Source organism: Hylobates moloch, unplaced genomic scaffold, assembly GCF_009828535.3.
Source record: "Hylobates moloch isolate HMO894 unplaced genomic scaffold, HMol_V3 SCAFFOLD_5, whole genome shotgun sequence".
NCBI lineage: Eukaryota > Metazoa > Chordata > Mammalia > Primates > Hylobatidae > Hylobates > Hylobates moloch.
The window spans coordinates 81,453,231-81,480,652 of record NW_026652280.1 but is presented as its reverse complement, the minus strand read 5'-3'; the positions used below and the strand labels follow the sequence as shown (position 1 = coordinate 81,480,652).

The following is a 27,422-nucleotide window of genomic DNA, read 5'->3' as shown; positions in this document are numbered from 1 at the left end:
CAGCTGCCCCGCCCTAGCCTTGCCCCTCCGTGTTCCCCGCTCCAGAAAACCTTTCTCTCGGCCGCGGAACCTGGAAGTTTGCAGTGCGCCTCCCAGCGGGATGGGTGGGGAGGGGGACATAATTAGGGAGATTCCTACGCTGCGGTGGGCGAGGAGGGGGGTGCGCTGAGGCGGCCCAGTCCTCGGGACCGCCCCTTCCCCTCCGGAGGCGGCGCTTTCCCCCCACCCCACTCCCAAACCCGTCCGGGCGGGATGGCCCCCGCCCCAGCGCCTGGCCCAGCGCCAGCAGCCTGAGGAATGTGGTGGTTGGAGCCGGTGACTAATTCAAACCAGAACTCGGGGAGGAGTGGTGAGGGGCAAAGGGGAGGAGGAAGGGGCTGTGTGTGGGAGTTGGGGGCAGGAGCCGGGCTTGGCGTGGGAGGAGGGCTAAGCTGCGCTCGCTGGAACCCTGCGCCCCAGCGGTGCGCGCCAGGAGAGGGGGCCCGAGGCGAGGTCTCGCCTAGAGTTGGAAAGGCAGCGTGCTTAGGGTGTGTGCAGAGCTGTGTTATGTAAGGCTTTCCCATGCAAGGGGTGTGTGTGTGTGTGTGTGTGCAGTGTGCGAGGGCCTGGGCCGCCCCTGCAGGGCTGATCGCCCCCCAGCAGTGCCCAGGCCGGGATGTGGGGGCGCAGCGGCGCTGATCATGAGGGACTCCAGGGGCCCAAACAGGGCTGGCTGTGCCCCTTGCTGGGAGGGGTGCGGAGGGGGCAGATTGGTGTTCTCAGCTGTAGCCGAGCCCACACAACTAGGTGGGGAACGACTCTGGCCCCTCTGCACAATGAGGCCACTGAGGGTTGTGTGCGATGTGTGTGCTTGCCGGTTTCGCAGGGTGTGGCTCCCGCCGCGGCGACCGTGGCTGTGAGGTGCTCCCAGGGAGCGTGCGGTCGCTGCAGAGTGCCCTGCTCTGTGGAGGGGATTTGTGGAAAGGCAGTGTGGGAGCCTCCCAAGTCAGTCAGGTCCTTAGAGAATGACCCGGAGTCTCCAGAGGAAAAGGGACCAAGATATCTACCTCTGTGTCTCCAGCACAACGCTGGGCACTCAGTAAATACTGGTTTTCGAACCCGTCTTCATTAGAATCCAACCTCGGATTGCAGAGCTCCTGCTCTCTGCTTGCCCTTCCCAGCACAGCGTAGCGCATGGTAGGTGTTGGGTTGATTTTGTGGAATACGGTGAGGGGCTGTAGCAGTGAAGCTGAGACTGGGGGAAGGCATTTAAGGGCCCCTGCACCTATACTGGCTGTAATTCAGGGTAGAGATCTCGCTTTCATCCCCGCCCCACGAGGGAAATCCCAGGGGCAGGGTGTGGCACTCACTTCCTTTTAGAAGCTGAATGTGGGGAAGCTTCCTTCTCCTGTCCTTAGGGACAGCGGGGCCGCCCACCCCCCACGGCGTGGATAGTGGCCTGTGCAGAATGGGGAGGACAGGGGAGCCCCCGAGTTAGGGGCACCTCTTTGCTCTGAGCTGTGAGCTGTGGGGTGAGGGAGAGTGGGAGAGGAGCTGGGAGGGTGAGAGTGGAGCTAGGAGAGGTCGCAGGGTTTGGGGGCTGTGGGAATGTGGGTTAGAGGGTGTCTGAGCCCCTCTCTAAAGCCTTTGTCCCTAAGAGGTTATGCACAGGGACACTGGTCAGAGAACAGGGACACATGGGGAGCCACATAAGTCATGTGGGCCCACAGCAGCGATTCAGGGGTCCTGGTCCGGGAACTCCTTGAGGAGCCGACCCCTCGGAGCTGAGGACTTGTGCCAGCCAGACATGGCCCAGGGCCCAGAGTAGGACACAGGGACCTGTTGAGGGAGAAGGTCCAGCGTCAGCCCAGGGCAGGGAGTTGGCTGGGGGTCCCCAGAGTCATCTTAGCCCTCCAGAAGTCCTGGGGAAAGGTGGCGGTGCTGCCAGGCTGGATTCTTTTGCTCGACTTGGAATTGGCTGGTGCGTCCTGGCAGAGCCGGTCGCCCTGAGCCTGAGGAGCTGGTTTGAGGGGTTGGGGCAAAGCCGTGGGGGCGGAGGGGTGTGTGGGGATCTGGGGTGTGGTCACCACCTTCTTTAGAACTTGGGAACCGCCTGGAGACAGACAGACAGACAGACCGGGAGAGCTAGTCCTACTCCTCATGGGAACAGTGTGGCTCTCCCTCACCATTCCGGAGGCCCCAAAGTTTCTCTGCCTGGAGCTGGGCTGGCCCTGTGCTGTGCACGCTTAGGTTTGAGGAAGGGTGATGGCCGCTGGGGAGGATTTAGAATGTGCCGCTTGGGCGGTGGCAGTGGCAGGGATCTAGGGCCTTCTGACTTCTCTTCATCCCCCATTGATTCATCCAGGCTGACATTTCCCTGGGCTCAGGCCATCCGGTGGGACTCCCAAGGCTTCCTGAGCACGAGCAATTTCCAGCTTTCCTGGGTGTGGGGGGGCACGTGGGTGGGCCACAGGAGGATTCCGAAGGAATGAAGCCCCTTTTCCTCCCTGCTGGCCTCAGTTCCCACCAGGGCTACGGCTGGGCTGTTGCTGGCAGTCTTAGGTAGGTCACTGATAGCATTGCAGGTGTCGTCCCACTGTGGCTTTAGGTCCTTGTGACCACCATGTCACAGCTTGTCTCTGAGTAAGGTATGTGTCATTGCCTGTGAGAGAGTATCCCGCTGGTTGTGAATGAAGGTCTTCCCCTCGTGGCATGCCTGGATGTGTCACCTCTGCCTGCGTGGTCGTCAGACTTGGAGGCAGAGGATGGCAGTGGCATTCTGTCCTGGTGGTGGAGGTTTCCTGCGGGCCCGTAGGGGTTGTGGGTAAGGACTGAAGTGAGTTTCTCGGTCCTGGACAGGTCCGCACCCGCAGTTTGTGTCCAGAAGCCTTTGGGAGGTTGAGGACAGCCTTGGGGGTGCAGGCCCCAGCTGAGCAGGATAAGCAAGGCACTGCACACGGCCTGTCAGGGAGGGGCATCCTGCCGGGTCCCCGGGGGCTGGAGCGGAGGTTCTGGGGGAAGGGGAAGTGCCTGGAGCTGATCCCGTCTACAGCTACGTGTCCTGGCGGGGCTGGGGGGCAGCTCTTCGGCGACTGAGCCGGAGCGGCCTGGCCCCACGCCCCTGCAGTAGCGTGGTCCGACCGCTGGGGGGAGAGCAAGCAGCGCCCTCCCCATATCCTGGCCTTGGGTGGGGCAGACAGGCAGCTCCCAAACTGTAATCTACCCCACAGGGCAAGACCAAGCGTTCTGCTCCACCCCCTCTCCTACAGGACGCCACCCTCAGAGATGGTGTCTTAATCCCAGTGGTCCTGGGTAAAGGCCCACTCTTCCCTGCTTCTGTGTCCAGGTGTGGGGACTCCCCACTGGATCATAGGCTGTCCCCAGCCCCCTTTCACAAGGAGTGCAGAGTCCTTCCTGGCCAGGGAGGGAAGACGGAATCTCCCTTGCTGCTGGAAGTGAGAGCTTGGAGTTTCAGGGCTTCCGAGCTCACTGTAGCATGGGATGGGGCTGTGCGTGGCTGGGGTAGAGAGAGATGGAGAAAGGCGTCACAGCAGAGTCAGAAAGCAACCAGCTGGCTGAGGTCGGGGTGTAGGGGCTGCCCTGGAAGTCAGCATGATGTGAGGGGCCAGGGGAAGGGGGTGATGGGGAGGGGAGGGCTGGAATGACAAGGATGGAAAAACTTCCTCCTGTGGGAGTTGTGGCTGGTCTGGCGCCTCCCTCTCCTAAGGGGCAGGGAGCAGGGAGGAGGCCAGGCAGGTGCACACACAGAGGGGGAGGTGCAGGCTCAAGGGACATAGGCGCCAGGTGAACAGGTGTAGGGACCTCCAGGACAAGTGTCTATTGTGAGCCGGTGAAGGCTGGCTGGGGCTGCAGGCTGCCCTGGGCTGTGTAGAGTGGAGAATGGGGCTGAGGGTCTCCGTGTGCTCGTGGTGTGTGTGTGTGTGTGTGTGTGCTTGTGTGCCTTTCTCTGAAGGTGCCCAAGTTGCATGTGTTTTGCAACTTGTTCATCTAATTCTTCCTGGTAATTCCACCTCCCTAACCTGCCCCTCCTCCCTGCACGCTGCCCAGAATCAGCTAGGTGGGTTTGTAAAAGTCGTTAATGCCGGCTTAGACTCTGAGATGTCTGCGCACTTCTGCTCCAGTTAGAATGGGACATAATGTTTTTTCCTAAACAAGCCTGGCAGCTGCATCCTCGGGGGTCCATTCAGAGGGCCAGGCCCTGGAAAGGATGTCACCCCTGTTCCTTTGGAACGAGGGCCTTGGGGGTCAGAGACTCCTGGGCTTGCATTTCAACTCTGTCTCACACTGGGCAAGTCGTCTTATCTCTCGGGCCTGTTTCCACTTCTCTGAAATAAGGATATTAATTCTTTTGACATAGCATCATTATTTGGGGGTTGAATGAGACCCCAGGCAAGGGATGTTGCCAACACAGTCCCTGGCACACAAGAGTGCTCTGCAGAATTCTCTTTCTCTCTACTTGTGTGTGGGTTTTTTTTTCTTTCAACATGGAACTTTCTGTTCCTCTTTGCCTCCTGATGAGTGTTGATGAGAGCAGAGCATACTGTCTTCTGGGTGTATCTCTCTGAATAGCCTCCCTCTCCTCTTGGTTCCGAATGTTGGGGGCTTCCCCTCTGGTAGGGGTCTCTAACTCTGGGCATGAGTCGTTTTGTTCCTGGGACGAGGACTGCTTCTCTTTGGCCTTGTGTGTGTGGTGGGTCGATTGGCCTATGTGCGTGCCGCCATGCTGGGTGGAAGTTTCACTGTGGCCGGTGCCCTCCCCACTGCGGATGGGATGATTTTCTTCCCCTCGGAGGGTTGCCTCCTGTGTCCCGCCTGTGCTGGGTGGATGCACAGTCGTGGGCCCCTGTGGTGTGTATCTTGTCCTCAGGTTTGGTGCATTTGGGCACTGAGGCCTGTGGCCTGTCTCTGGGGGAGTGTGTGTATCAATTCCTGTCATCTCCACGCTGACGCTGGCTGCAGGGCCGTCTCTAGCTGCTGCAGCAACTGGCCTGGTTTCCATCCTGGCTGTCTTTATACTGGCTCGTCCGGGGAAGGGGCACTGTTCTCCGAGGGCAGTGGAGGAAGGAGGCTCCTCTGGAGGTCACCCCTGGCAGAGGCCATCTGCTGGGGTCAAGAATCTGCTTCCTGGAGTTCTGCGTCTACTTGGCGTTGTTCCCAGTTGCAGGGTATGGGCAGAGCCCTGCTGCTCGGCACATCCTCTTTGCAGTTTCGAAGTGACAGGATGGGCTGTTCTCTCACTGCTTCTGGCCTGAATTACAGTCTGTCCTGCAGTGTCAGGCACACGTGCTCTCACCTTTGCAGCTGGAGCGGCCTCACCATCTCACTCTTTTCTGCCCTCCAAGCAATCTTCTGCCTTAGGGGGTCTCCACTCTGGCCCTGCTCCTTCTCTTTTTTATAAAAAAAAATTAAATTTTAATTTTTTATAGAGATAGGATTTTGCCATGTTGCCCAGGCTGGTCTCAAACTCCTGGGCTCAAGTGATCAGTGTGTCTCGCCCTCCCAAAGTGCTGGGATTACAGGCATGAGCCACTGCGCCTAGCTCTGCCCCGCTTCTTGCTATTACGAGGGAGGCTGTTGGGTGGACCACCAGGCTGTGTGCTAGCAGGCTCTGGGACTAGGGCCCCAGCACACTCCCATTTTCTCACCTCTCTGGACCTTACTTTCTCCATCCCTAAGTAACAAGCAGTGCCATCCCATAAAACTCTCGGCGGTGGGGGAAGTGTTCTATGTCCACGCTAATATAGTAGCCAGTAGCTACATGTGGCTGTTGAGCTCTTGAAATGTGGCTAGTGCAGCCAATGAGCTAAACTTTTAATCAAACTGAATTTTAATTGATTAAGTTTAAATAGCCACATGTGGCTGCTGTGTTGGGTGGCACAACTCTAGGTCTCTCCTAGCTCTGAAGGCTTATGGCACTTGGCTGAATCGTGCAGAATTCCCCAAAGCTCCAAAGACCCTCTTTTGGGTAGCAACAGGGCAGAGCCCTCAGCCTCCGGGGAAAGCCTGACTTAACCTAACTTGTGTGGGAGGAGAAGAAAGGACCACTTGGGCTTGATACAGGCTCCAGAGGTGGAGGAGACACTGAGGGCTGGGACCCAAATGCAGAGAATGGGAAACCCAGCTACACAGTATCCCACGCCCCTCCTTCAGTATTCCCTTCAGTATTTCCATGCCCCTCCTCGGAACTGAATGGCCCAGGTCAGATGAGAGGGGAGTCCTTCCAGGCTGTGCCAGGACAGCAGGGCCAGAGCCAGAGCAGGCAGGGTGGTTGGCAGCCCCACCTGGCCGGGAAGCCACTGGGTACCCTGCCAGGGCCAACCTGCAGCCTCGGGTCCAATGGCTCCCGTCCTCATGGGCTACTGGATCGGTGTCTACTTAGGATGGTTTCTCCCCTCCTCAGGAAGCACCTAGGTTGAGGCAGGTAGCAAGTCTGTCCTGGGCAGAGTCCCAGAGCACTTCTGCTCTGGGACTCTGCCTGAGGCCCTGGCAGGGAAGCCAACTGCCTGTCTGCAGGGGAGCCCTGGTTCCTCTGGCACCTGGGGGTCTGGCCCAGGAGGCACTTTGTCCTTGGGGTTTTAGGCTCAACCCTTTGCAGGTCTGGAGCTGTTGCAGTCAGCTGCAGTGACTCACTGGGGAGGGAGGGTGGGGCCGAGGTGTGGGCGAGGGTGAGCTGGCCCAGCTAGCTCTTTCCCCCTCGCTGGCTGCTGGCACAGCACCAGGATGCTGGGGTGAGCAAAGGGGCCCTGCTCCAGGAGGAGGACAGGGTGTCTGGGCAATCTGAAGGGGTGGCTTCAGTTCTGTCTGAGAGATGAAGTCTGGAATCTGTTTTCCTTCCCTGCCTCTGCCTGGCTCCTTTTCTGCAGGGCTGGCTGCTGAGCACTGGACAGTGGGAGAGAATGTGCCATTTAAGCCCCCAGCTTTGCTGTTTCATGCTGGGAAGGGTCAGAGTGATTTCCCGTCACAGCCTTCTCTGTGGCCGGAAGGAAGGAGGTGTTTTCGCCAGTTTGCACCTGAGCCCAGAGGCTCAGAGTCTTTGCTCACCTTGTAGCCAGCACCTGTGTTGACAAGGAGACACATTGTCCACACCGCGTTGTCAGACGGGAGGATGGCTGTTGGGGGGCTGGGGTCTGTGTTTCTCTTGATCCGTGTTGTGATCTGCCTGAGATAGGAACTGCTAAGTGCCCACGAATTCCCAAGAGACATAGTCTCATCCTCAGAGGTCACCTCTAGCACCTTCAAGACCCCATGTATATTTCATTTCCCCCAGAAGGCTCCCAAGCCTTCTGGAATATTCTGCGGCAAAATCAGTCACAGCTAGTGCACCTTGCTCATCATGTGTATCCGTGACAGGAACTGAGTCTTAAATCTCCCTGTCTGGCACATGGGTGTGTGAGTGATGTGAGGTCACCGTCTAATGCAGCGTGTAATTAGGTGCTGGGCCCAGCTGTGTCCATCCCTGGCCGGTTCAGTCTGCAGTGCAAAGTATAGTGTTGGGCATATGGAGGCAGCCGGTATACATGCATTGATTGACTGTTGATACTTTCTGGATGTAAACGGCTGTAGGCGGGGCTTTGGTTTAGGTTCCCCATGACTTATAGTGTCCCCCACACCATTTCAATCGGTGGCTGCTGCCGCCATTTTGTGCCGTGGCTGTAGTCCATGGCCCTATGCAGAGTCCTGCCTGGTGTCTTTTTAGGGCACCTGCAGATGACAGCTCATCTTGTGGCTGGAGGGCGAATTTATTACTAAATGCTTGCACCTGTAGGGGCCTGGCTCAGGGTCTGGTGTGGCAGCCGGGAGGCCTGGACTCACTGTGGGCCAAGGCGGGCTCAGCTGGGCTCTAACCTCTAGGGCTTGGGCAGTGCCTGGTGGGGCTGGGGCCGCCTTTGTTCAGGCAGCTGCCTGTGGCAGGGCTCCCAGAGCTGCCAGCTGGTGAGGCACCCCCCTGGTCCTGGGTACTGGGTGAGACTGAGTGGCCCGAGTCTTTGTCTCTGAGGGAGGTGGAACACTGCCATTCCTGCTTGGAGGCAGACTCTAGGAGGCTCCCACCTGTTACAAGCGGCAGACCTGGGGTGGAGTAGGCAAAAGAGTTACAGACTCGGTGGGCCAAGTGCGGCGGCTCACGCCTGTAATCCCAGCACTTTGGGAGGCCTAGGCGGGTGGATCACAAGATCAGGAGTTCAAGATCAGCCTGGCCAAGATGGTAAAACCCCATCTGTACTAAAACTACAAAAAATTAGCTGGGTGTGGTGGCGGGCGCCTGTAGTCCCAGCTACTCGGGAGGCTGAAGCAGAGAATTGCTTGAACCCGGGAGGGGGAGGTTGCAGTGAGCCAAGATCGTGCCACTGCACACCAGCCTGGGCTACAAAGCGAGATTCCATCTCAAAAAAAAAAAAAAAGGAGTTACAGACTTGGGTCCAAGCCCGGCATAGTTGTGCTGTCATGTGTACCCCGGGTAAGCTGTTCTCTCAGAGACTCAGTCTCTGTCTGTGAAATTGGCACAGTAACATCTCCCTCTTGAAGCTGTGGTTGAGAATGTGGGTAGATGCTGGGCTCGGTGGCTCCTGCTTATAGTCCCGGCACTTTGGGATTGTTTGAGCCCAGGAGTTCCGGACCAGCCTGGGCAACATGGCAAAACCTCATCTCTCCAAAAATACAAAAATTAGCCAGTTGTGGAGGCACATGGCTGTGGTCCGAGCTACTTGGGTGGGTGAGGCAGGAGGATCACTTGAGCCCAGGAGGTTGAGGCTGCAGTGAGTCGTGATCGCGCCCCTGCACTCCAGCCTGTGTGACAGAGCCAGACCCTGTCTCAAAAAAAAATAAATAAATAAATAAAAAGAGGCCAGGCGTGGTGGCTCATGCCTGTAATCCCAGCACTTTGGGAGGCCGAGGTGGGCGGATTACGAGGTCAGGAGATCAAGATCATCTTGGCTAACATGGTGAAACTCTGTCTCTACTAAAAATACAAAAAATTAGCCGAGTGTGGTGCATGGTGGCTGGCACCTGTAGTCCTAGCTACTCTGGAGGCTGAGGCAGGAGAATGGCGTGAACCCGGGAGGCGGAGCTTGCAGTGAGCCGAGATCCTCTATTGTACTCCAGCCTGGGTGACAGAACGAGACTTTGTCTCAAATAAATAAATAAATAAATAAATAAATAAATAAATAAAAAGAATGTGGCGAGAGCGTGCATGTGAAGCGGCTCCTGCTGGCCAGTGCTGTCTTTTTTTCTGCTTTATTGCCTCCATTTTCACAGATGAGGAAATAGAGGTTCAGAAAACTGAAGTGTCTTGGCCAGGGTCCCACAGCTAGAAGGAGGCAGAGCCAGGATCTGACTGCACGTCTGGCTCCTCTGAAGCCCCTTTCTGCTATACCAGGCTGGAGAGTCATGGACGAGTGGAATTGACGGTGGTGGTGGGGGTTGGGGTTGTGAGCTGGCCTGGGTAGCAGAGGACCTGGCTGTCCCTTGGGTGGGGACTCGGAGCAAGCCGACTGCCGACTGGAGTGCGAGCATCATCGTGAACTTTCCCCTAGGTTGTGACCGAGATTCCCGACGAGAGAGACTGAGGGGAAGAGAGGAAGGAGGGGCGGGCTCCTGGCAAGGCATTCGCTCCTGAGCGGAATCCTGCAAAGGTCAGTAGGTGGGAGAGGCAGAGAGAGGCGGAGGTGACAGGATGTGGGGAGGGTGGGCCCCGTGTGTGATGGGAGGCTGGGGCCGTGGGGGACAGGGATGAAGGGCCGGCTACCTCCGGGTCCAGTTGCCTCTGCTGTCTCCTTTCCATCTTCTTTGCTGTGCCTTGGGAGAGCTTCCACAGTGGAAGGACGTGAGATGAATTACCCCACCCCCAACACCTCACCTGGCAGGTGAGCCGGCTGCAGGGGCAGGCGCATTGCCGAGGGCCCCACTCCCTGGAGTTCACAGCACCAGAGATTGCTAGCTTTCCCATACCCTCATGTCCTCCCACCCCCACTGACCCCAGTTCCATTTCCTCACCTCATTCCAGATGGAGAAGGAGGAGGAGACAACCCGGGAGCTGCTGCTGCCCAACTGGCAGGGTAGCGGCTCCCATGGGCTGACCATCGCCCAGAGGGACGACGGCGTCTTTGTGCAGGAGGTGACGCAGAACTCCCCTGCGGCCCGCACTGGGGTGGTCAAGGAGGGTGAGTCACCCCAGAGTGTGGACCGGGTGCTGGAGGTTGGGGGGTCGGTGGGGGTGTCGGAGGGAAGGGCAGGGAGGAGGCAGAAGTGGGTGAGTGGCTGTCGAGGGCCCATTCCCAGTGGCATCAGGGTGGTTGGTACCCAAGCCCTGCCCTCCCTTGGCCACTCTGTGTCTGTCACTTGTGGTCCTCAGGGGAGGCAGTTGTGTGGGGTAGTGGACACCTGGTCCTCAGATCTGACTCCACCACCCACTAGCTCTGCAGATTTGGGCAAATGAGTTTGCCTTTTTTTTTTTTTTTTTTTGAGATGGAGTTTTGCTCTTGTTGCCCAGGCTGGAGTGCAATGGCGCTATCTTAGCTCACTGCAACCTCTGCCTCCTGGATTCAAGTGATTCTTCTGCCTCAGCCTCCACGGTAGCTGGGATTACAGGCATGCACCACCACACTAGACTAATTTTGCATTTTTAGTAGAGACGGGGTTTTTCTATGTTGGTCAGGCTGGTCTCGAACTTCTGACCTCAGGCTATCCGCCCGCCTCGGCCTCCCAAAGTGCTGGGATTACAGGCGTGAGCCACCGTGCCTGGCCCCCACAAATTGGCCTTTCTAAGCCTCAGTTTCCGTGTCTGTACGATGGGTATTACCATGCCCACCTTGCAGGGTGGTCATGAGATCGAGTCAGTTCAGTGCCCAGTGTGTGGTGGCTGTGTGCGGTTTCCCTGAGGCTCTTTGGGCCTTACCTGCTTCCTGCTCTTCCCTGCTCAGGGGACCAGATTGTGGGTGCCACCATCTACTTTGACAACCTGCAGTCGGGTGAGGTGACCCAGCTGCTGAACACCATGGGGCACCACACGGTGGGCCTGAAGCTGCACCGCAAGGGGGACCGCTCCCCCGAGCCTGGCCAGACCTGGACCCGTGAAGTCTTCAGCTCCCGCAGCTCTGAAGTGGTTCTGGTGAGTACCTCGCCGGCCCATCTGTGCCCTGAGCTCCCCCGGCCACGCCGGCCTGCTGACCCCACTTCTGAGCCTTCCATGTGCCTCTGGAGCCTCTCTTTTTGCTCCTTCTTCTCCTCTCACCTGTCTTCACTCTCTTGAGCCCTTGGCCACCCTGTTTCTTTCTGCTTTCGTGTGACATGTGGCTGTGCTGTCCCTAAACGTCTTCATTCAGTCTCTTCAGAGCGGCCACAGTATGGGAACTGACTTGTGCAGCCCGGCCCTAGATGCTAGGAGGAAGGTCAGCTGCTTTGCAAGAATCTTTGAAATGACTTCACAGGTGCCCAGCTCCACCTCACAGACACCATTTTTCTCTCTGCAGAGACCTGATACATTCTGTGGGTCAGACGCTGGGCAGCAAAGTGCCTGTGGGGACATTGGTCTTTCTGATGGCTTGTTTATTTAACAAATAATGGGTCCTCAAAGTGAGACTGTTAACCCAAGCACAACCAGTCTCTTAGGCTTCAGCAAGTGCTTTCAGAGTACAAGGGCCTCTGAGAAGATTCCCCTCCTGGTTAAACGAACAAGCCAGTGGCTTGAGAGTTGGGAGCTGAAGGGCCCGGTCTCTTGGGAGGTGTCCCTGGCACAGGCCGATTTGAATCTCTAACTGAGTGGAAATCCTCCCAGTCCAAGAGTATACCTCCCACTCCCTCCCCACGGTTTTTGCTTACCGGTATGACCTCCAGAGAATTTCTGATTTCCTCCTGTGATGTGGCTGTCAGCCCCTTTCTTCACTCCCCTTTGCTGTGCCCCAGGAGGCTCCGTGGACCTCTGTTTTGGTCCCAGCTTCTCTGGGAAACAGGCAACGTGTTGTCGGCTGGGCTGTGGCCGGGCATCTGCTAACTCAGGCAGACTCTGCTGCAACCTCTGCCCGGCGTGTCTTTCTGCAGAGCGGAGATGATGAGGAGTACCAGCGCATCTACACCACGAAGATCAAGCCACGGCTGAAGTCGGAAGATGGAGTGGAAGGAGACCTTGGGGAGACCCAGAGCCGCACCATCACGGTGACCAGAAGGGTCACGGCCTACACTGTGGATGTGACCGGCCGGGAAGGGGCCAAGGACATAGACATCAGTAGCCCTGAATTCAAGATCAAGATTCCAAGACATGAACTGACTGAAATCTCCAATGTGGATGTGGAGGCCCAGTCTGGGAAGACTGTGATCAGACTGCCCTCGGGCTCGGGGGCAGCCTCCCCGACAGGCTCTGCTGTGGATATCCGAGCAGGGGCCATTTCTGCTTCAGGACCAGAGCTCCAAGGTGCTGGCCACTCGAAGCTCCAGGTCACCATGCCTGGGATAAAGGTCGGAGGCTCAGGTGTCAATGTCAGTGCAAAGGGCTTGGACTTGGGTGGCAGAGGAGGGGTCCAAGTTCCGGCAGTGGACATTTCATCTTCTCTTGGGGGTGGGGCAGTAGAGGTGCAGGGCCCATCTCTGGAGAGTGGTGATCATGGCAAAATTAAAATTCCCACCATGAAGGTGCCAAAATTTGGTGTCTTGACAGGGCCTGAGGGCCAGACACCAGAGGCAGGGCTGAGAGTTTCTGCACCTGAAGTCTCTGTGGGGCACAAGGGCGGCAAGCCAGGCTTGACTATCCAAGCCCCTCAGCTGGAAGTCAGTGTGCCCTCTGCCAATATTGAGGGCCTTGAGGGGAAGCTGAAGGGCCCCCAAATCACTAGGCCCTCACTTGAGGGTGACTTAGGCCTGAAAGGTGCCAAGCCACAGGGGCACATTGGGGTGGACGCCTCTGCTCCCCAGATTGGGGGTAGCATCACTGGCCCCAGTGTGGAAGTTCAGGCCCCTGACATTGATGTTCAGGGGCCTGGGAGCAAACTGAATGTGCCCAAGATGAAAGTCCCCAAGTTTTCCGTATCAGGTGCAAAGGGAGAGGAAACTGGGATTGATGTGACACTGCCTATAGGTGAAGTGACTGTTCCTGGGGTCTCTGGGGATGTCAGCCTGCCTGAGATTGCTACTGGTGGGCTGGAAGGAAAGATGAAAGGTACTAAAGTCAAGACTCCTGAAATGATTATTCAGAAACCTAAAATCTCCATGCAGGATGTGGATCTGAGCCTTGGGTCTCCTAAACTGAAAGGAGATATTAAGGTTTCTGCTCCTGGGATGCAAGGTGATGTTAAAGGCCCTCAAGTGGCACTTAAAGGCTCCAGAGTGGACATAGAGACACCAAACCTAGAGGGAACCTTGACAGGCCCTAGGCTTGGCAGTCCTTCCGGGAAAACCGGAACCTGTAGGATCTCTATGGCAGAAGTAGACTTAAATGTGGCTGCACCTAAAGTGAAAGGGGGTGTAGATGTCACACTCCCCAAAGTAGAAGGGAAAGTCAAAGTCCCTGAAGTTGATGTCAAAGGCCCCAAAGTGGATGTCAGTGCCCCAGATGTTGAAGCACATGGCCCAGAATGGAACCTGAAAATGCCCAAGATGAAAATGCCCACGTTCAGCACTCTAGGAGCCAAAGGGGAAGGTCCAGATGTGCATATGACTCTACCCAAAGGAGATGTCAGTATTTCAGGGCCCAAGGTCAATGTGGAAGCCCCAGGTGTCAACTTGGAGGGCCTGGGGGGGAAACTTAAAGGCCCTGATGTTAAGCTGCCTGATATGAGTGTCAAGACACCAAAGATCTCCATGCCTGATGCAGATTTGCACGTGAAAGGTACAAAGGTGAAGGGAGAGTATGATGTAACTGTACCAAAGCTTGAAGGAGAACTCAAAGGCCCGAAAGTGGACATTGATGCCCCAGATATGGATGTTCATGGCCCAGACTGGCACTTGAAGATGCCCAAGATGAAAATGCCCAAATTCAGTGTGCCAGAGTTCAAAGGAGAGGGCCCAGAAGTGGATGTGAACCTGCCCAAGGCTGATGTGGACATTTCTGGACCCAAGGTAGATGTTACTGCTCCTGATGTGAGCATTGAGGGACCAGAAGGGAAATTGAAAGGGCCCAAGTTTAAGATGCCTGAGATGAACATCAGAGTCCCCAAGATCTCCATGCCTGATGTGGACTTACATTTGAAAGGCCCTAACATAAAGGGAGAATATGATGTCACAATGCCGAAGGTTGAAAGTGAGATTAAAGTTCCTGATGTTGAACTTAAAAGTGCCAAAATGGACATTGATGTCCCAGATGTGGAGGTTCAAGGCCCAGACTGGCACCTGAAGATGCCCAAGATGACAATGCCCAAGTTCGGCATGCCTGGCTTCAAAGCAGAGGGCCCAGAAGTGGATGTGAACCTGCCCAAGGCTGACGTTGACATCTCAGGACCCAAGGTGGGTGTTGAAGTTCCAGATGTGAATATTGAAGGACCTGAAGGAAAGCTGAAGGGCCCCAAGTTCAAGATGCCAGAGATGAATATCAAGGCCCCCAAGATCTCCATGCCTGATGTGGACTTGCATATGAAAGGTCCTAAAGTAAAGGGAGAATATGATGTGACAGTGCCAAAGCTGGAAGGGGACCTGAAAGGCCCAAAAGTAGATGTCAGTGCCCCAGATGTTGAAATGCAGGGTCCTGACTGGAACTTGAAGATGCCAAAGATTAAAATGCCCAAATTTAGCATGCCCAGCCTCAAAGGAGAGGGGCCAGAATTTGATGTGAACCTGTCCAAAGCGAATGTGGACATTTCTGCACCAAAAGTAGATATTAGTGCTCCAGATCTGAGCCTTGAAGGACCTGAAGGGAAGTTGAAAGGCCCGAAGTTTAAGATGCCTGAGATGCACTTCAAAGCTCCTAAGATGTCTTTGCCAGATGTTGACCTGGATCTTAAAGGACAAAAAATGAAAGGAAATGTAGATATCTCTGCACCAAAGATAGAGGGTGAAATGCAGGTTCCAGATGTGGACATCAAAGGTCCCAAGGTAGACATTAAAGCACCAGATGTGGAAGGCCAAGGCCCAGACTGGAGCCTGAAAATACCCAAGATGAAAATGCCCAAGTTCAGTATGCCCAGCCTCAAAGGCGAGGGCCCAGAAGTGGATGTGAACTTGCCTAAGGCTGACGTTGTTGTCTCAGGACCCAAGGTGGACATTGAAGCCCCAGATGTGAGCCTCGAAGGTCCAGAAGGGAAGCTGAAGGGTCCCAAGTTTAAGATGCCTGAGATGCATTTCAAGACCCCCAAGATCTCCATGCCTGATGTGGACTTACACTTGAAAGGCCCCAAAGTCAAAGGGGATATGGATGTGTCTGTGCCCAAGGTAGAAGGTGAAATGAAAGTGCCAGATGTTGACATTAAAGGACCCAAAGTGGACATTGATGCCCCAGATTTGGAGGTTCAAGGCCCAGACTGGCACCTGAAGATGCCCAAGATGAAAATGCCCAAGTTTGGCATGCCTGGCTTCAAAGGAGAGGGCCCAGAAGTGGATGTGAACCTGCCTAAGGCTGACATTGATGTCTCAGGACCCAGGGTGGATGTTGAAATCCCAGATGTGAGCCTTGAGGGCCCGGAAGGAAAGCTGAAGGGCCCCAAGTTTAAGATGCCTGAGATGCACTTCAAGGCCCCCAAGATCTCCATGCCTGATGTGGACCTGAATCTTAAGGGGCCAAAACTGAAGGGAGATGTGGATGTGTCCTTGCCTGAGGTAGAAGGTGAAATGAAAGTGCCAGATATTGACATTAAAGGGCCCAAAGTTGACATTAGTGCTCCAGATGTGGATGTTCATGGCCCGGATTGGCACCTGAAGATGCCCAAGGTGAAAATGCCCAAGTTCAGCATGCCTGGCTTCAAAGGAGAGGGCCCTGAGGTGGATGTGAAGCTGCCCAAAGCTGATGTTGATGTCTCAGGACCCAAAGTGGATGTTGAAGTTCCAGATGTGAATATTGAAGGTCCAGACGCAAAACTAAAAGGTCCCAAATTCAAGATGCCAGAAATGAGTATAAAGCCTCAGAAGATATCCATGCCAGATGTTGGGTTGCATTTGAAAGGTCCTAAAATGAAAGGAGATTATGACGTTACAGTTCCAAAAGTAGAAGGGGAGATAAAAGCTCCTGATATTGACATCAAAGGCCCCAAAGTTGACATTAATGCACCAGATGTGGAGGTTCATGGCCCAGACTGGCACCTGAAGATGCCCAAGGTAAAAATGCCCAAGTTCAGCATGCCTGGCTTCAAAGGAGAGGGTCCTGAAGTGGATGTGAACCTGCCCAAGGCTGACATTGGTGTTTCAGGACCCAAGGTGGACATTGATGTTCCAGATGTGAATCTTGAAGCTCCAGAGGGAAAACTAAAAGGCCCTAAGTTCAAGATGCCAAGCATGAATATACAGACACACAAAATCTCTATGCCTGATGTTGGACTTAATTTGAAAGCCCCTAAACTGAAAACTGATGTAGATGTTCCCCTTCCCAAAGTGGAAGGAGACTTGAAGGGTCCTGAAATTGATGTGAAAGCCCCTAAGATGGATGTGAATGTTGGTGATATTGATATTGAAGGTCCAGAAGGGAAGTTGAAGGGCCCCAAGTTTAAGATGCCTGAGATGCATTTCAAGACTCCCAAGATCTCCATGCCCGATGTGGACTTACACTTGAAAGGCCCCAAAGTCAAAGGGGATATTGATGTGTCTGTGCCAAAGGCAGAAGGTGAAATGAAAGTGCCAGATGTTGACATTAAAGGGCCCAAAGTGGACATTGCTGCCCCAGATGTGGAGGTTCATGGCCCAGATTGGCACCTGAAAATGCCCAAGATGAAAATCCCCAAGTTCAGTATGCCTGGCTTCAAAGGAGAGGGCCCAGAAGTGGATGTGAATCTGCCAAAGGCTGACATTGATGTGTCTGGCCCGAGTGTGGACATTGATCTTCCTGATTTGGATATTGAGGGACCAGAAGGAAAGTTGAAAGGCTCCAAATTTAAGATGCCCAAGTTGAATATAAAAGCTCCCAAGATCTCCATGCCAGATGTGGACTTGAATTTGAAGGGACCCAAACTGAAGGGAGAGATAGATGCTTCTGTGCCAGAACTGGAAGGTGATCTCAGAGGGCCGCAAGTTGATATCAAAGGTCCTTTTGTGGAAGCAGAGGTGCCTGATGTTGATCTGGAGTGTCCTGATGCAAAGTTGAAAGGGCCCAAGTTTAAGATGCCTGAGATGCACTTCAAGGCCCCCAAGATCTCGGAAGCTGAAGGGCCCCAAGTTTAAGATGCCTGAGATGCACTTCAAGACCCCCAAGATCTCCATGCCTGATGTGGACTTACACTTGAAAGGCCCCAAAGTCAAAGGGGATATGGATGTATCGGTGCCAAAATTGGAAGGAGATTTAACAGGCCCCAGTTTGGATGTGGAGGTGCCTGATGTTGACCCAAGTTTAAGATGCCTGAGATGCACTTCAAGACCCCCAAGATCTCCGTGCCTGATGTCAACTTAAACTTGAAAGGCCCCAAAGTCAAAGGGGTTGTGGATGTGTCTGTGCCCAAAATAGAAGGTGAAATGAAAGTGCCAGATGTTGACATCAAAGGGCCCAAAGTGGACATTGATGCCCCAGATGTGGATGTTCATGGCCCAGACTGGCACCTGAAGATGCCTAAGATGAAAATGCCCAAGTTCAGCATGCCTGGCTTCAAAGGAGAGGGCCCAGAAGTGGATGTGAATTTACCCAAGGCTGATGTTGATGTCTCAGGACCCAAGGTGGATGTTGAAGTCCCAGATGTGAGCCTCGAAGGTCCAGAAGGGAAGCTGAAGGGCCCCAAGTTTAAGATGCCTGAGATGCACTTCAAGACCCCCAAGATCTCCATGCCTGATGTTGATGTCAATTTAAAGGGACCCAAAATCAAAGGAGATGTTGATGTTTCTGCCCCAAAGCTGGAGGGAGAGTTAAAAGGTCCAGAATTGGATGTCAAAGGTCCCAAATTAGATGCTGACATGCCAGAAGTAGCTGTGGAAGGTCCAAATGGCAAGTGGAAAACTCCTAAGTTCAAGATGCCAGATATGCACTTTAAAGCTCCCAAAATCTCTATGCCAGACCTCGATCTACACTTGAAGAGCCCCAAGGCAAAAGGAGAGGTGGATGTAGATGTTCCCAAATTGGAAGGGGACCTTAAAGGGCCACATGTGGATGTCAGTGGGCCAGACATTGACATTGAGGGACCAGAGGGCAAATTGAAAGGCCCTAAGTTCAAGATGCCTGATATGCATTTCAAAGCCCCCAATATTTCTATTCCTGATGTTGACCTAAATCTCAAAGGACCCAAAATCAAGGGGGATATAGATGTGTCTGTGCCTGAGGTAGAAGGTAAAATTGAAGTACCAGATGTGAACATCAAGGGCCCCAAAGTTGATGTAAATACCCCTGATGTCCAAGGTCCAGACTGGCACCTGAAGATGCCCAAGATGAAAATGCCCAAATTCAGCATGCCTGGCTTCAAAGCAGAGGGCCCTGAAGTAGATGTCAACTTGCCCAAGGCTGACGTTGATGTCTCAGGACCCAAGGTGGACATTGAAGGCCCTGATGTTAATATTGAAGGACCAGAGGGAAAGTTGAAAGGGCCTAAGTTCAAGATGCCAGAGATGAACATCAAAGCCCCCAAGATCTCCATGCCTGACTTTGATTTGCATCTGAAAGGTCCCAAGGTGAAGGGTGATGTGGATGTTTCTCTGCCCAAAGTGGAAGGTGACCTCAAGGGCTCCGAAGTTGACATCAAGGGGCCTAAAGTGGATATCGATGCCCCAGATGTGGGTGTTCAAGGCCCAGACTGGCACCTGAAGATACCCAAGATGAAAATGCCAAAGTTCAGCATGCCTGGCTTCAAAGCAGAGGGCCCAGATGTGGATGTGAAGCTGCCCAAGGCTGACATTGATGTCTCAGGACCCAAGGTGGACATTGAAGGCCCTGATGTTAATATTGAAGGACCAGAGGGAAAGTTGAAAGGGCCTAAGTTCAAGATGCCAGAGATGAATATCAAAGCCCCCAAGATCTCCATGCCTGATATTGACTTAAACCTGAAAGGACCCAAAGTAAAGGGTGGTGTGGATGTTTCCCTTCCTAAAGTGGAAGGTGACCTAAAGGGCCCAGAAGTTGACATCAAGGGCCCAAAAGTGGACATTGACGCACCTGATGTTGATGTTCATGGCCCAGACTGGCACCTAAAGATGCCCAAGATAAAAATGCCCAAGATCAGCATGCCTGGCTTCAAAGGAGAAGGTCCAGATGTGGACGTGAACCTGCCCAAGGCTGACCTTGATGTCTCAGGACCCAAAGTGGATGTTGAATGTCCCGATGTGAATATCGAAGGACCGGAAGGAAAGTGGAAAAGTCCAAAGTTTAAGATGCCTGAGATGCATTTTAAGACTCCAAAGATATCCATGCCAGATATTGACCTGAATCTTACAGGTCCAAAAATAAAAGGAGATGTGGATGTTACAGGCCCTAAGGTAGAGGGAGATCTGAAAGGTCCTGAAGTTGACCTCAAAGGCCCCAAAGTGGACACTGATGTCCCAGATGTTAATGTTCAGGGTCCAGACTGGCATCTGAAGATGCCCAAGATGAAAATGCCCAAGTTCAGCATGCCTGGCTTCAAAGCAGAGGGCCCTGAAGTGGATGTGAACCTGCCCAAGGCTGACGTTGATGTCTCAGGCCCCAAAGTGGACGTTGAAGGCCCTGATGTTAACATTGAAGGACCAGAGGGAAAGTTAAAAGGGCCTAAGTTCAAGATGCCAGAGATGAATATCAAAGCCCCCAAGATCTCCATGCCTGACTTTGATTTGCATCTGAAAGGTCCCAAGGTGAAGGGCGATGTGGATGTTTCTCTGCCCAAAGTGGAAGGTGACCTCAAGGGCCCCGAAGTTGACATCAAGGGTCCCAAAGTGGACATTGATGTCCCAGATGTGGACGTTCAAGGCCCAGACTGGCACCTAAAAATGCCCAAAATGAAAATGCCCAAATTCAGCATGCCTGGCTTCAAAGGAGAGGGCCCAGATATGGATGTGAACCTGCCCGAAGCTGACCTTGATGTCTCAGGGCCCAAGGTGGACATTGATGTTCCAGATGTGAATATCGAAGGTCCAGAGGGAAAGTTGAAAGGTCCCAAGTTCAAGATGCCTGAGATGAACATCAAAGCCCCCAAGATCTCCATGCCTGACATTGATCTTAACCTGAAAGGTCCCAAAGTGAAGAGTGATATGGATGTGTCTCTGCCAAAAGTGGAAGGTGACATGAAAGTTCCTGACGTGGATATTAAAGGCCCCAAAGTGGATATTAATGCCCCAGATGTGGATGTTCAAGGCCCAGACTGGCACCTGAAGATGCCTAAGATAAAAATGCCCAAGATCACCATGCCTGGCTTCAAAGGGGAAGGTCCAGAAGTGGATGTGAACCTGCCCAAGGCTGACCTTGACGTCTCAGGACCCAAGGTGGACATTGATGTTCCAGATGTGAATATCGAAGGTTCAGATGCGAAACTGAAGGGCCCTAAATTCAAGATGCCAGAGATGAACATCAAAGCCCCCAAGATCTCCATGCCTGACTTTGATTTGCATTTGAAAGGCCCTAAGGTGAGAGGAGATGTGGATGTTTCTCTGCCTAAGATGGAAGGTGATCTAAAGGCCCCTGAAGTTGACATCAAGGGCCCCAAAGTGGACATCGATGCCCCAGATGTGGATGTTCATGGCCCAGACTGGCACCTGAAGATGCCCAAGGTGAAAATGCCCAAATTCAGCATGCCGGGATTTAAAGGAGAGGGCCCAGAAGTGGATGTTAATTTGCCCAAAGCTGACATTGATGTCTCAGGACCCAAAGTGGACATTGACACTCCTGATATTGATATTCATGGTCCAGAAGGGAAACTGAAGGGTCCCAAATTTAAAATGCCTGACTTACACCTCAAGGCACCGAAGATCTCTATGCCTGAAGTTGACCTGAATCTGAAAGGTCCAAAGGTGAAGGGCGACATGGACATTTCTCTGCCCAAAGTGGAAGGCGACCTCAAGGGCCCCGAAGTTGACATCAAGGGCCCCAAAGTGGACATTGATGTCCCAGATGTGGACGTTCAAGGCTCAGACTGGCACTTAAAAATGCCCAAAGTGAAAATGCCCAAGTTCAGCATGCCTGGTTTTAAAGGAGAGGACCCAGAAGTGGATGTGAACCTGCCCAAGGCTGACCTTGACGTCTCAGGACCCAAGGTGGACATTGATGTTCCAGATGTGAATATCGAAGGTCCAGATGCGAAACTGAAGGGCCCTAAATTCAAGATGCCTGAGATGAACATCAAAGCCCCCAAGATCTCCATTCCTGACTTTGATTTGCATCTGAAAGGACCCAAAGTGAAGGGTGATGTGGATGTTTCCCTTCCTAAAGTGGAAGGTGACCTCAAGGGCCCAGAAGTTGACATCAAGGGCCCCAAAGTGGACATCGACACCCCTGATGTGGATGTTCATGGCCCAGACTGGCACCTGAAGATGCCCAAGGTGAAAATGCCCAAATTCAGCATGCCAGGATTCAAAGGAGAGGGCCCAGATGTGGATGTTACCCTTCCTAAGGCTGACATTGACATTTCTGGCCCCAAAGTGGACACTGATGCCCCTGATGTCAGTATCGAAGGTCCAGATGCAAAACTGAAGGGTCCGAAGTTCAAGATGCCAGAGATGAACATCAAGGCCCCCAAAATCTCCATGCCTGACATTGACTTTAACTTGAAGGGTCCCAAAGTGAAGGGTGATGTGGATGTCTCTCTACCCAAAGTCGAAGGTGATCTCAAGGGCCCTGAAATTGACATAAAAGGCCCCAGTTTGGACATTGACACCCCTGATGTCAATATTGAAGGTCCGGAAGGAAAATTGAAGGGGCCCAAATTTAAGATGCCTGAGATGAACATCAAAGCTCCCAAGATCTCCATGCCTGACTTTGATTTGCACCTGAAAGGTCCCAAAGTAAAGGGTGATGTGGATGTTTCACTACCTAAGGTGGAAGGTGATCTGAAAGGGCCAGAGGTAGACATTGAAGGTCCTGAAGGGAAGCTCAAAGGTCCCAAGTTTAAGATGCCTGATGTTCATTTCAAAACCCCACAAATCTCCATGAGTGACATTGATTTGAATTTGAAAGGACCTAAGATAAAAGGAGATATGGACATTTCCATTCCTAAACTGGAGGGAGATCTGAAAGGTCCCAAAGTGGATGTCAAAGGCCCTAAAGTGGACATTGACACTCCTGATATTGACATTCATGGTCCAGAAGGGAAACTGAAGGGCCCCAAATTTAAAATGCCTGACTTACACCTCAAGGCACCGAAGATCTCTATGCCTGAAGTTGACCTGAATCTGAAAGGTCCAAAGGTGAAGGGCGACATGGATGTTTCTCTGCCCAAAGTGGAAGGCGACCTCAAGGGCCCCGAAGTTGACATCAAGGGCCCCAGAGTGGACATTGATGTCCCAGATGTGGACGTTCAAGGCCCAGACTGGCACCTAAAAATGCCCAAAGTGAAAATGCCCAAGTTCAGTATACCTGGTTTTAAAGGAGAGGGCCCAGAAGTGGATGTGAACCTGCCCAAGGCTGACATTGATGTCTCAGGACCCAAAGTGGACATTGATGTTCCAGATGTGAATATCGAAGGTCCAGATGCGAAACTAAAGGGCCCCAAGTTCAAGATGCCTGAGATGAACATCAAAGCCCCCAAGATCTCCATGCCTGATATTGACTTAAACCTGAAAGGACCCAAAGTGAAGGGCGATGTGGATGTTTCCCTTCCTAAAGTGGAAGGGGACCTCAAGGGCCCAGAAGTTGACATCAAGGGCCCAAAAGTGGACATCAACGCCCCTGATGTGGATGTTCATGGCCCAGACTGGCACCTGAAGATGCCCAAGGTGAAAATGCCCAAATTCAGCATGCCTGGCTTCAAAGGAGAAGGTCCAGATGTGGATGTGAGCCTGCCCAAGGCCAACATCGATGTCACGGGACCCAAGGTGGACGTTGATGTTCCAGATGTGAATATCGAAGGTCCAGACGCAAAACTGAAGGGCCCCAAGTTCAAGATGCCTGAAATAAATATCAAAGCTCCCAAGATCTCCATGCCTGATGTTGACCTGGATTTGAAAGGACCCAGAGTAAAAGGAGATTTTGATGTGTCTGTCCCTAAGGTTGAAGGGACTTTGAAAGGCCCAGAAGTAGACCTTAAAGGTCCAAGTCTGGATTTTGAAGGCCCCGATGCCAAACTCAGTGGCCCATCTTTGAAGATGCCATCGCTGGAGATATCTGCTCCTAAAGTAACTGCTCCTGATGTTGATTTGCATCTCAAGGCACCAAAAATTGGATTTTCAGGTCTGAAGTTAGAAGGTGGTGAAGTGGACCTCAAGGGACCCAAAGTTGAAGCTCCAAGCTTAGATGTACACATGGACAGCCCAGATATTAACATCGAAGGGCCAGATATTAAAATCCCCAAATTTAAGAAACCCAAGTTTGGATTTGGGGCAAAAAGCCCCAAAGCTGACATCAAGTCACCTTCACTAGATGTCACTGTTCCTGAGGCAGAGCTGAACCTTGAGACTCCTGAAATTAGTGTTGGTGGCAAGGGCAAGAAAAGTAAGTTTAAAATGCCTAAAATTCATATGAGTGGTCCTAAAATTAAGGCCAAAAAACAGGGATTTGACTTGAATGTTCCTGGGGGTGAAATTGATGCCAGTCTCAAGGCTCCGGATGTAGACGTCAACATCGCAGGGCCGGATGCTGCACTCAAAGTCGACGTGAAATCGCCCAAAACCAAGAAAACGATGTTTGGAAAAATGTACTTCCCAGATGTAGAGTTTGACATTAAATCACCTAAATTTAAAGCTGAGGCCCCTCTCCCTAGCCCCAAATTGGAGGGTGAACTCCAGGCACCTGATCTGGAACTTTCTTCGCCAGGGATTCACGTTGAAGGTCTTGACATCAAGGCGAAGGCTCCCAAGGTCAAGATGCCAGATGTGGACATCTCAGTGCCAAAAGTAGAGGGTGACCTGAAAGGCCCCAGAGTGCAGGCAAACTTGGGTGCACCTGACATCAACGTCGAAGGCCCAGATGCTAAAGTCAAAACACCGTCCTTCGGCATTTCTGCCCCTCAAGTCTCCATCCCTGATGTGAATGTGAACTTGAAAGGACCAAAGATAAAGGGTGATGTCCCCAGCGTAGGACTGGAAGGACCAGATGTAGATCTGCAAGGTCCAGAAGCAAAAATTAAGTTCCCCAAGTTTTCCATGCCCAAGATCGGCATCCCTGGTGTGAAAATGGAGGGTGGGGGAGCCGAGGTCCATGCCCAGCTACCCTCTCTTGAAGGAGACTTGAGAGGACCAGATGTTAAGCTTGAAGGGCCCGATGTTTCTCTAAAGGGGCCAGGAGTAGACTTGCCTTCAGTGAACCTCTCTATGCCAAAAGTCTCTGGGCCTGACCTTGATCTGAACTTGAAAGGACCAAGTTTGAAGGGAGACCTGGATGCATCTGTTCCCAGCATGAAGGTGCATGCTCCAGGGCTCGACCTCAGCGGTGTTGGTGGCAAAATGCAGGTGGGAGGAGATGGTGTGAAAGTGCCAGGGATCGATGCCACAACAAAGTTTAACGTTGGGGCACCAGATGTGACACTGAGGGGACCAAGCCTGCAGGGAGATCTGGCTGTCTCTGGTGACATCAAATTCCCTAAAGTATCCGTAGGAGCTCCTGATCTAAGCTTGGAGGCATCTGAAGGCAGCATTAAACTTCCCAAAATGAAGCTGCCCCAATTTGGTATCTCTACTCCAGGGTCCGACTTGCACGTTAATGCCAAGGGGCCACAGGTTTCTGGTGAACTGAAGGGGCCAGGTGTGGATGTGAACCTGAAAGGGCCTCAGATTTCAGCACCGAATGTGGACTTTAACTTGGAAGGACCAAAAGTGAAAGGGAGCCTTGGGGCCACTGGTGAGATCAAAGGCCCCACTGTCGGAGGAGGTCTTCCAGGCATCAGTGTTCAAGGCCTAGAAGGAAACCTCCAGATGCCTGGAATTAAGTCCTCTGGATGTGATGTGAACCTGCCAGGCGTGAATGTGAAACTCCCAACTGGGCAGATTTCTGGTCCTGAAATCAAAGGTGGTCTGAAAGGTTCAGAAGTAGGTTTCCATGGGGCTGTTCCCGATATCAGTGTGAAGGGGCCTTCCTTTAATATGGCATCTCCTGAGTCAGATTTTGGCATTAACCTGAAGGGCCCAAAAATCAAAGGAGGTGTGGATGTTTCAGGGGGTGTCAGTGCCCCAGACATCAGCCTCGGTGAAGGGCATGTGAGTGTTAAAGGTTCCGGGGGTGAGTGGAAGGGACCCCAAGTCTCCTCTGCTCTCAACTTGGACACATCTAAATTTGCTGGGGGCCTTCATTTCTCAGGACCAAAGGTGGAAGGAGGTGTGAAAGGAGGTCAGATTGGACTCCAGGCTCCTGGGCTGAGTGTGTCTGGGCCTCAAGGTCACTTGGAAAGTGGATCTGGAAAAGTAACATTCCCTAAAATGAAGATCCCCAAATTTACCTTCTCTGGCCGTGAGCTGGTTGGCAGAGAAGTGGGGGTGGATGTTCACTTCCCCAAAGCAGAGGCCAGCATCCAAGCTGGTGCCGGAGACGGCGAGTGGGAAGAGTCTGAAGTCAAACTGAAAAAGTCCAAAATCAAAATGCCCAAGTTTAATTTTTCCAAACCTAAAGGGAAAGGTGGTGTCACTGGCTCACCAGAAGCATCCATTTCTGGGTCCAAAGGTGACCTGAAAAGTTCAAAGGCCAGCCTGGGCTCTCTGGAAGGAGAGGCAGAGGCCGAAGCCTCTTCACCGAAAGGCAAATTCTCCTTATTTAAAAGTAAGAAGCCACGGCACCGCTCAAATTCATTCAGTGATGAAAGAGAGTTCTCTGGACCTTCCACCCCAACGGGGACTCTGGAGTTTGAAGGTGGGGAAGTGTCGCTGGAAGGTGGGAAAGTTAAAGGGAAACACGGGAAGCTGAAATTCGGTACCTTTGGTGGATTGGGGTCAAAGAGCAAAGGTCATTATGAGGTGACTGGGAGTGATGATGAGACAGGCAAGTTACAGGGGAGTGGGGTGTCCCTGGCCTCTAAGAAGTCCCGGCTGTCCTCCTCTTCTAGCAATGACAGTGGGAATAAGGTTGGCATCCAGCTTCCCGAGGTGGAGCTGTCAGTTTCCACAAAGAAAGAGTAGCAGGCCTTTGTATGTGTGTACATATATATATATATATAACAGAACATCAGCCTTGGGTGTGTTCCTATATAAACTCCAAAGGGAAACACACCGACCGCCTCAGCAATCATGCAAAGATCTTGCCTGGCCTGGTGGCAAGCGCTGAAAAACCGACGGCCTGTAGGCTCCTGGAACTATACAGATAGGTAAAGAGTTCCAAGTTCGTCCAGCCCATGTGCAAAGTCAACAGTATTTGCCTTAAGATTTCATATATATATATTTTTTTGCATTGACTGCTGAGAGCTCCTGTTTACTAAGCAAGCTTTTGTGTTTATTATCCTCATTTTTATTGAATATTTTTAGTTTTGGGGTAATGGAAACCCACTTTTTCATTGTAATGACTTTGGGGGCTTTTGTTAGTAAGGGTTGGTGGGGTGATGGGTTGCAGACGGAGGTCAGGTCTTCCTCTTTCCTGAGACTGGATCTGTTCAAACAACAAACACCCACAGATGGCCCAGAGGTGGTGGTAGTCAGGGTGTGTGGGTGTTTTTAGGGTTCTTTAGCGTTGCTTCTTTCACCCAGGGGTGGTGGTCCCAGCCAGTTTGGTGCTGATGGTGAGAGGAAATTAGAATCTGTTTGCAAATTGTCCAACCCACCCCCTCAATATGAGGGGCCTCTATTTTCTGTGTTTTGTAAGGGAACTGTTTCCTTCATGCCGCCATGTTCCTGATATTAGTTCTGATTTCTTTTTAACAAATGCTATCATGATTAAGAAAATTTCCAGCACTTTAATGGCCAATTAACTGAGAATGTAAGAAAATTGATGCTGTACAAGGCAAATAAAGCTGTTTATTAACCTTGATGTCTTGTGCCTTTGCATTCTGTGTTGTGGGGGCGTGAAACCTGGGGAAGCTGCACAGCCAGCTGTGACTGTTCAGACTGGATCCATCTGGTGGCATTGCTAGTTTCATCAGTGACTTTAAGGCAGTGACCTTCGGGAGGCAGTGGGAGAAAATCTTTGCTTCTTGATTCTCATGGTGAGGCTGGTTGTGCCATTGCTGAGAAATCAAGAGGAGGCTTGGCCTCGGGACCCACTCACCTACTTTGCATCCTCAGATATGAATATACAATTCAGAACTGGTTCTAAATGGGTTACAGATGTGAACAGTTACAAGGCCTCC

At 52.6% G+C, this 27,422-nt stretch overlaps 1 protein-coding gene across 1 annotated transcript; it reads left to right on the top strand.

Annotated features, from left to right (window-relative positions):
- Positions 1 to 264: 264 nt before the first annotated feature.
- On the top strand, positions 265 to 27,085 carry AHNAK (AHNAK nucleoprotein). Its single transcript, XM_058438806.1, is given in 7 exon segments — positions 265 to 315; positions 9,531 to 9,629; positions 10,001 to 10,157; positions 10,917 to 11,104; positions 12,034 to 17,258; positions 17,260 to 17,438; positions 17,441 to 27,085. Coding segments are annotated over 5 exon segments (14,571 nt in total). The 5' UTR covers positions 265 to 315; positions 9,531 to 9,629; the 3' UTR covers positions 26,263 to 27,085.
- The last annotated feature ends 337 nt before the right edge of the window (positions 27,086 to 27,422 follow it).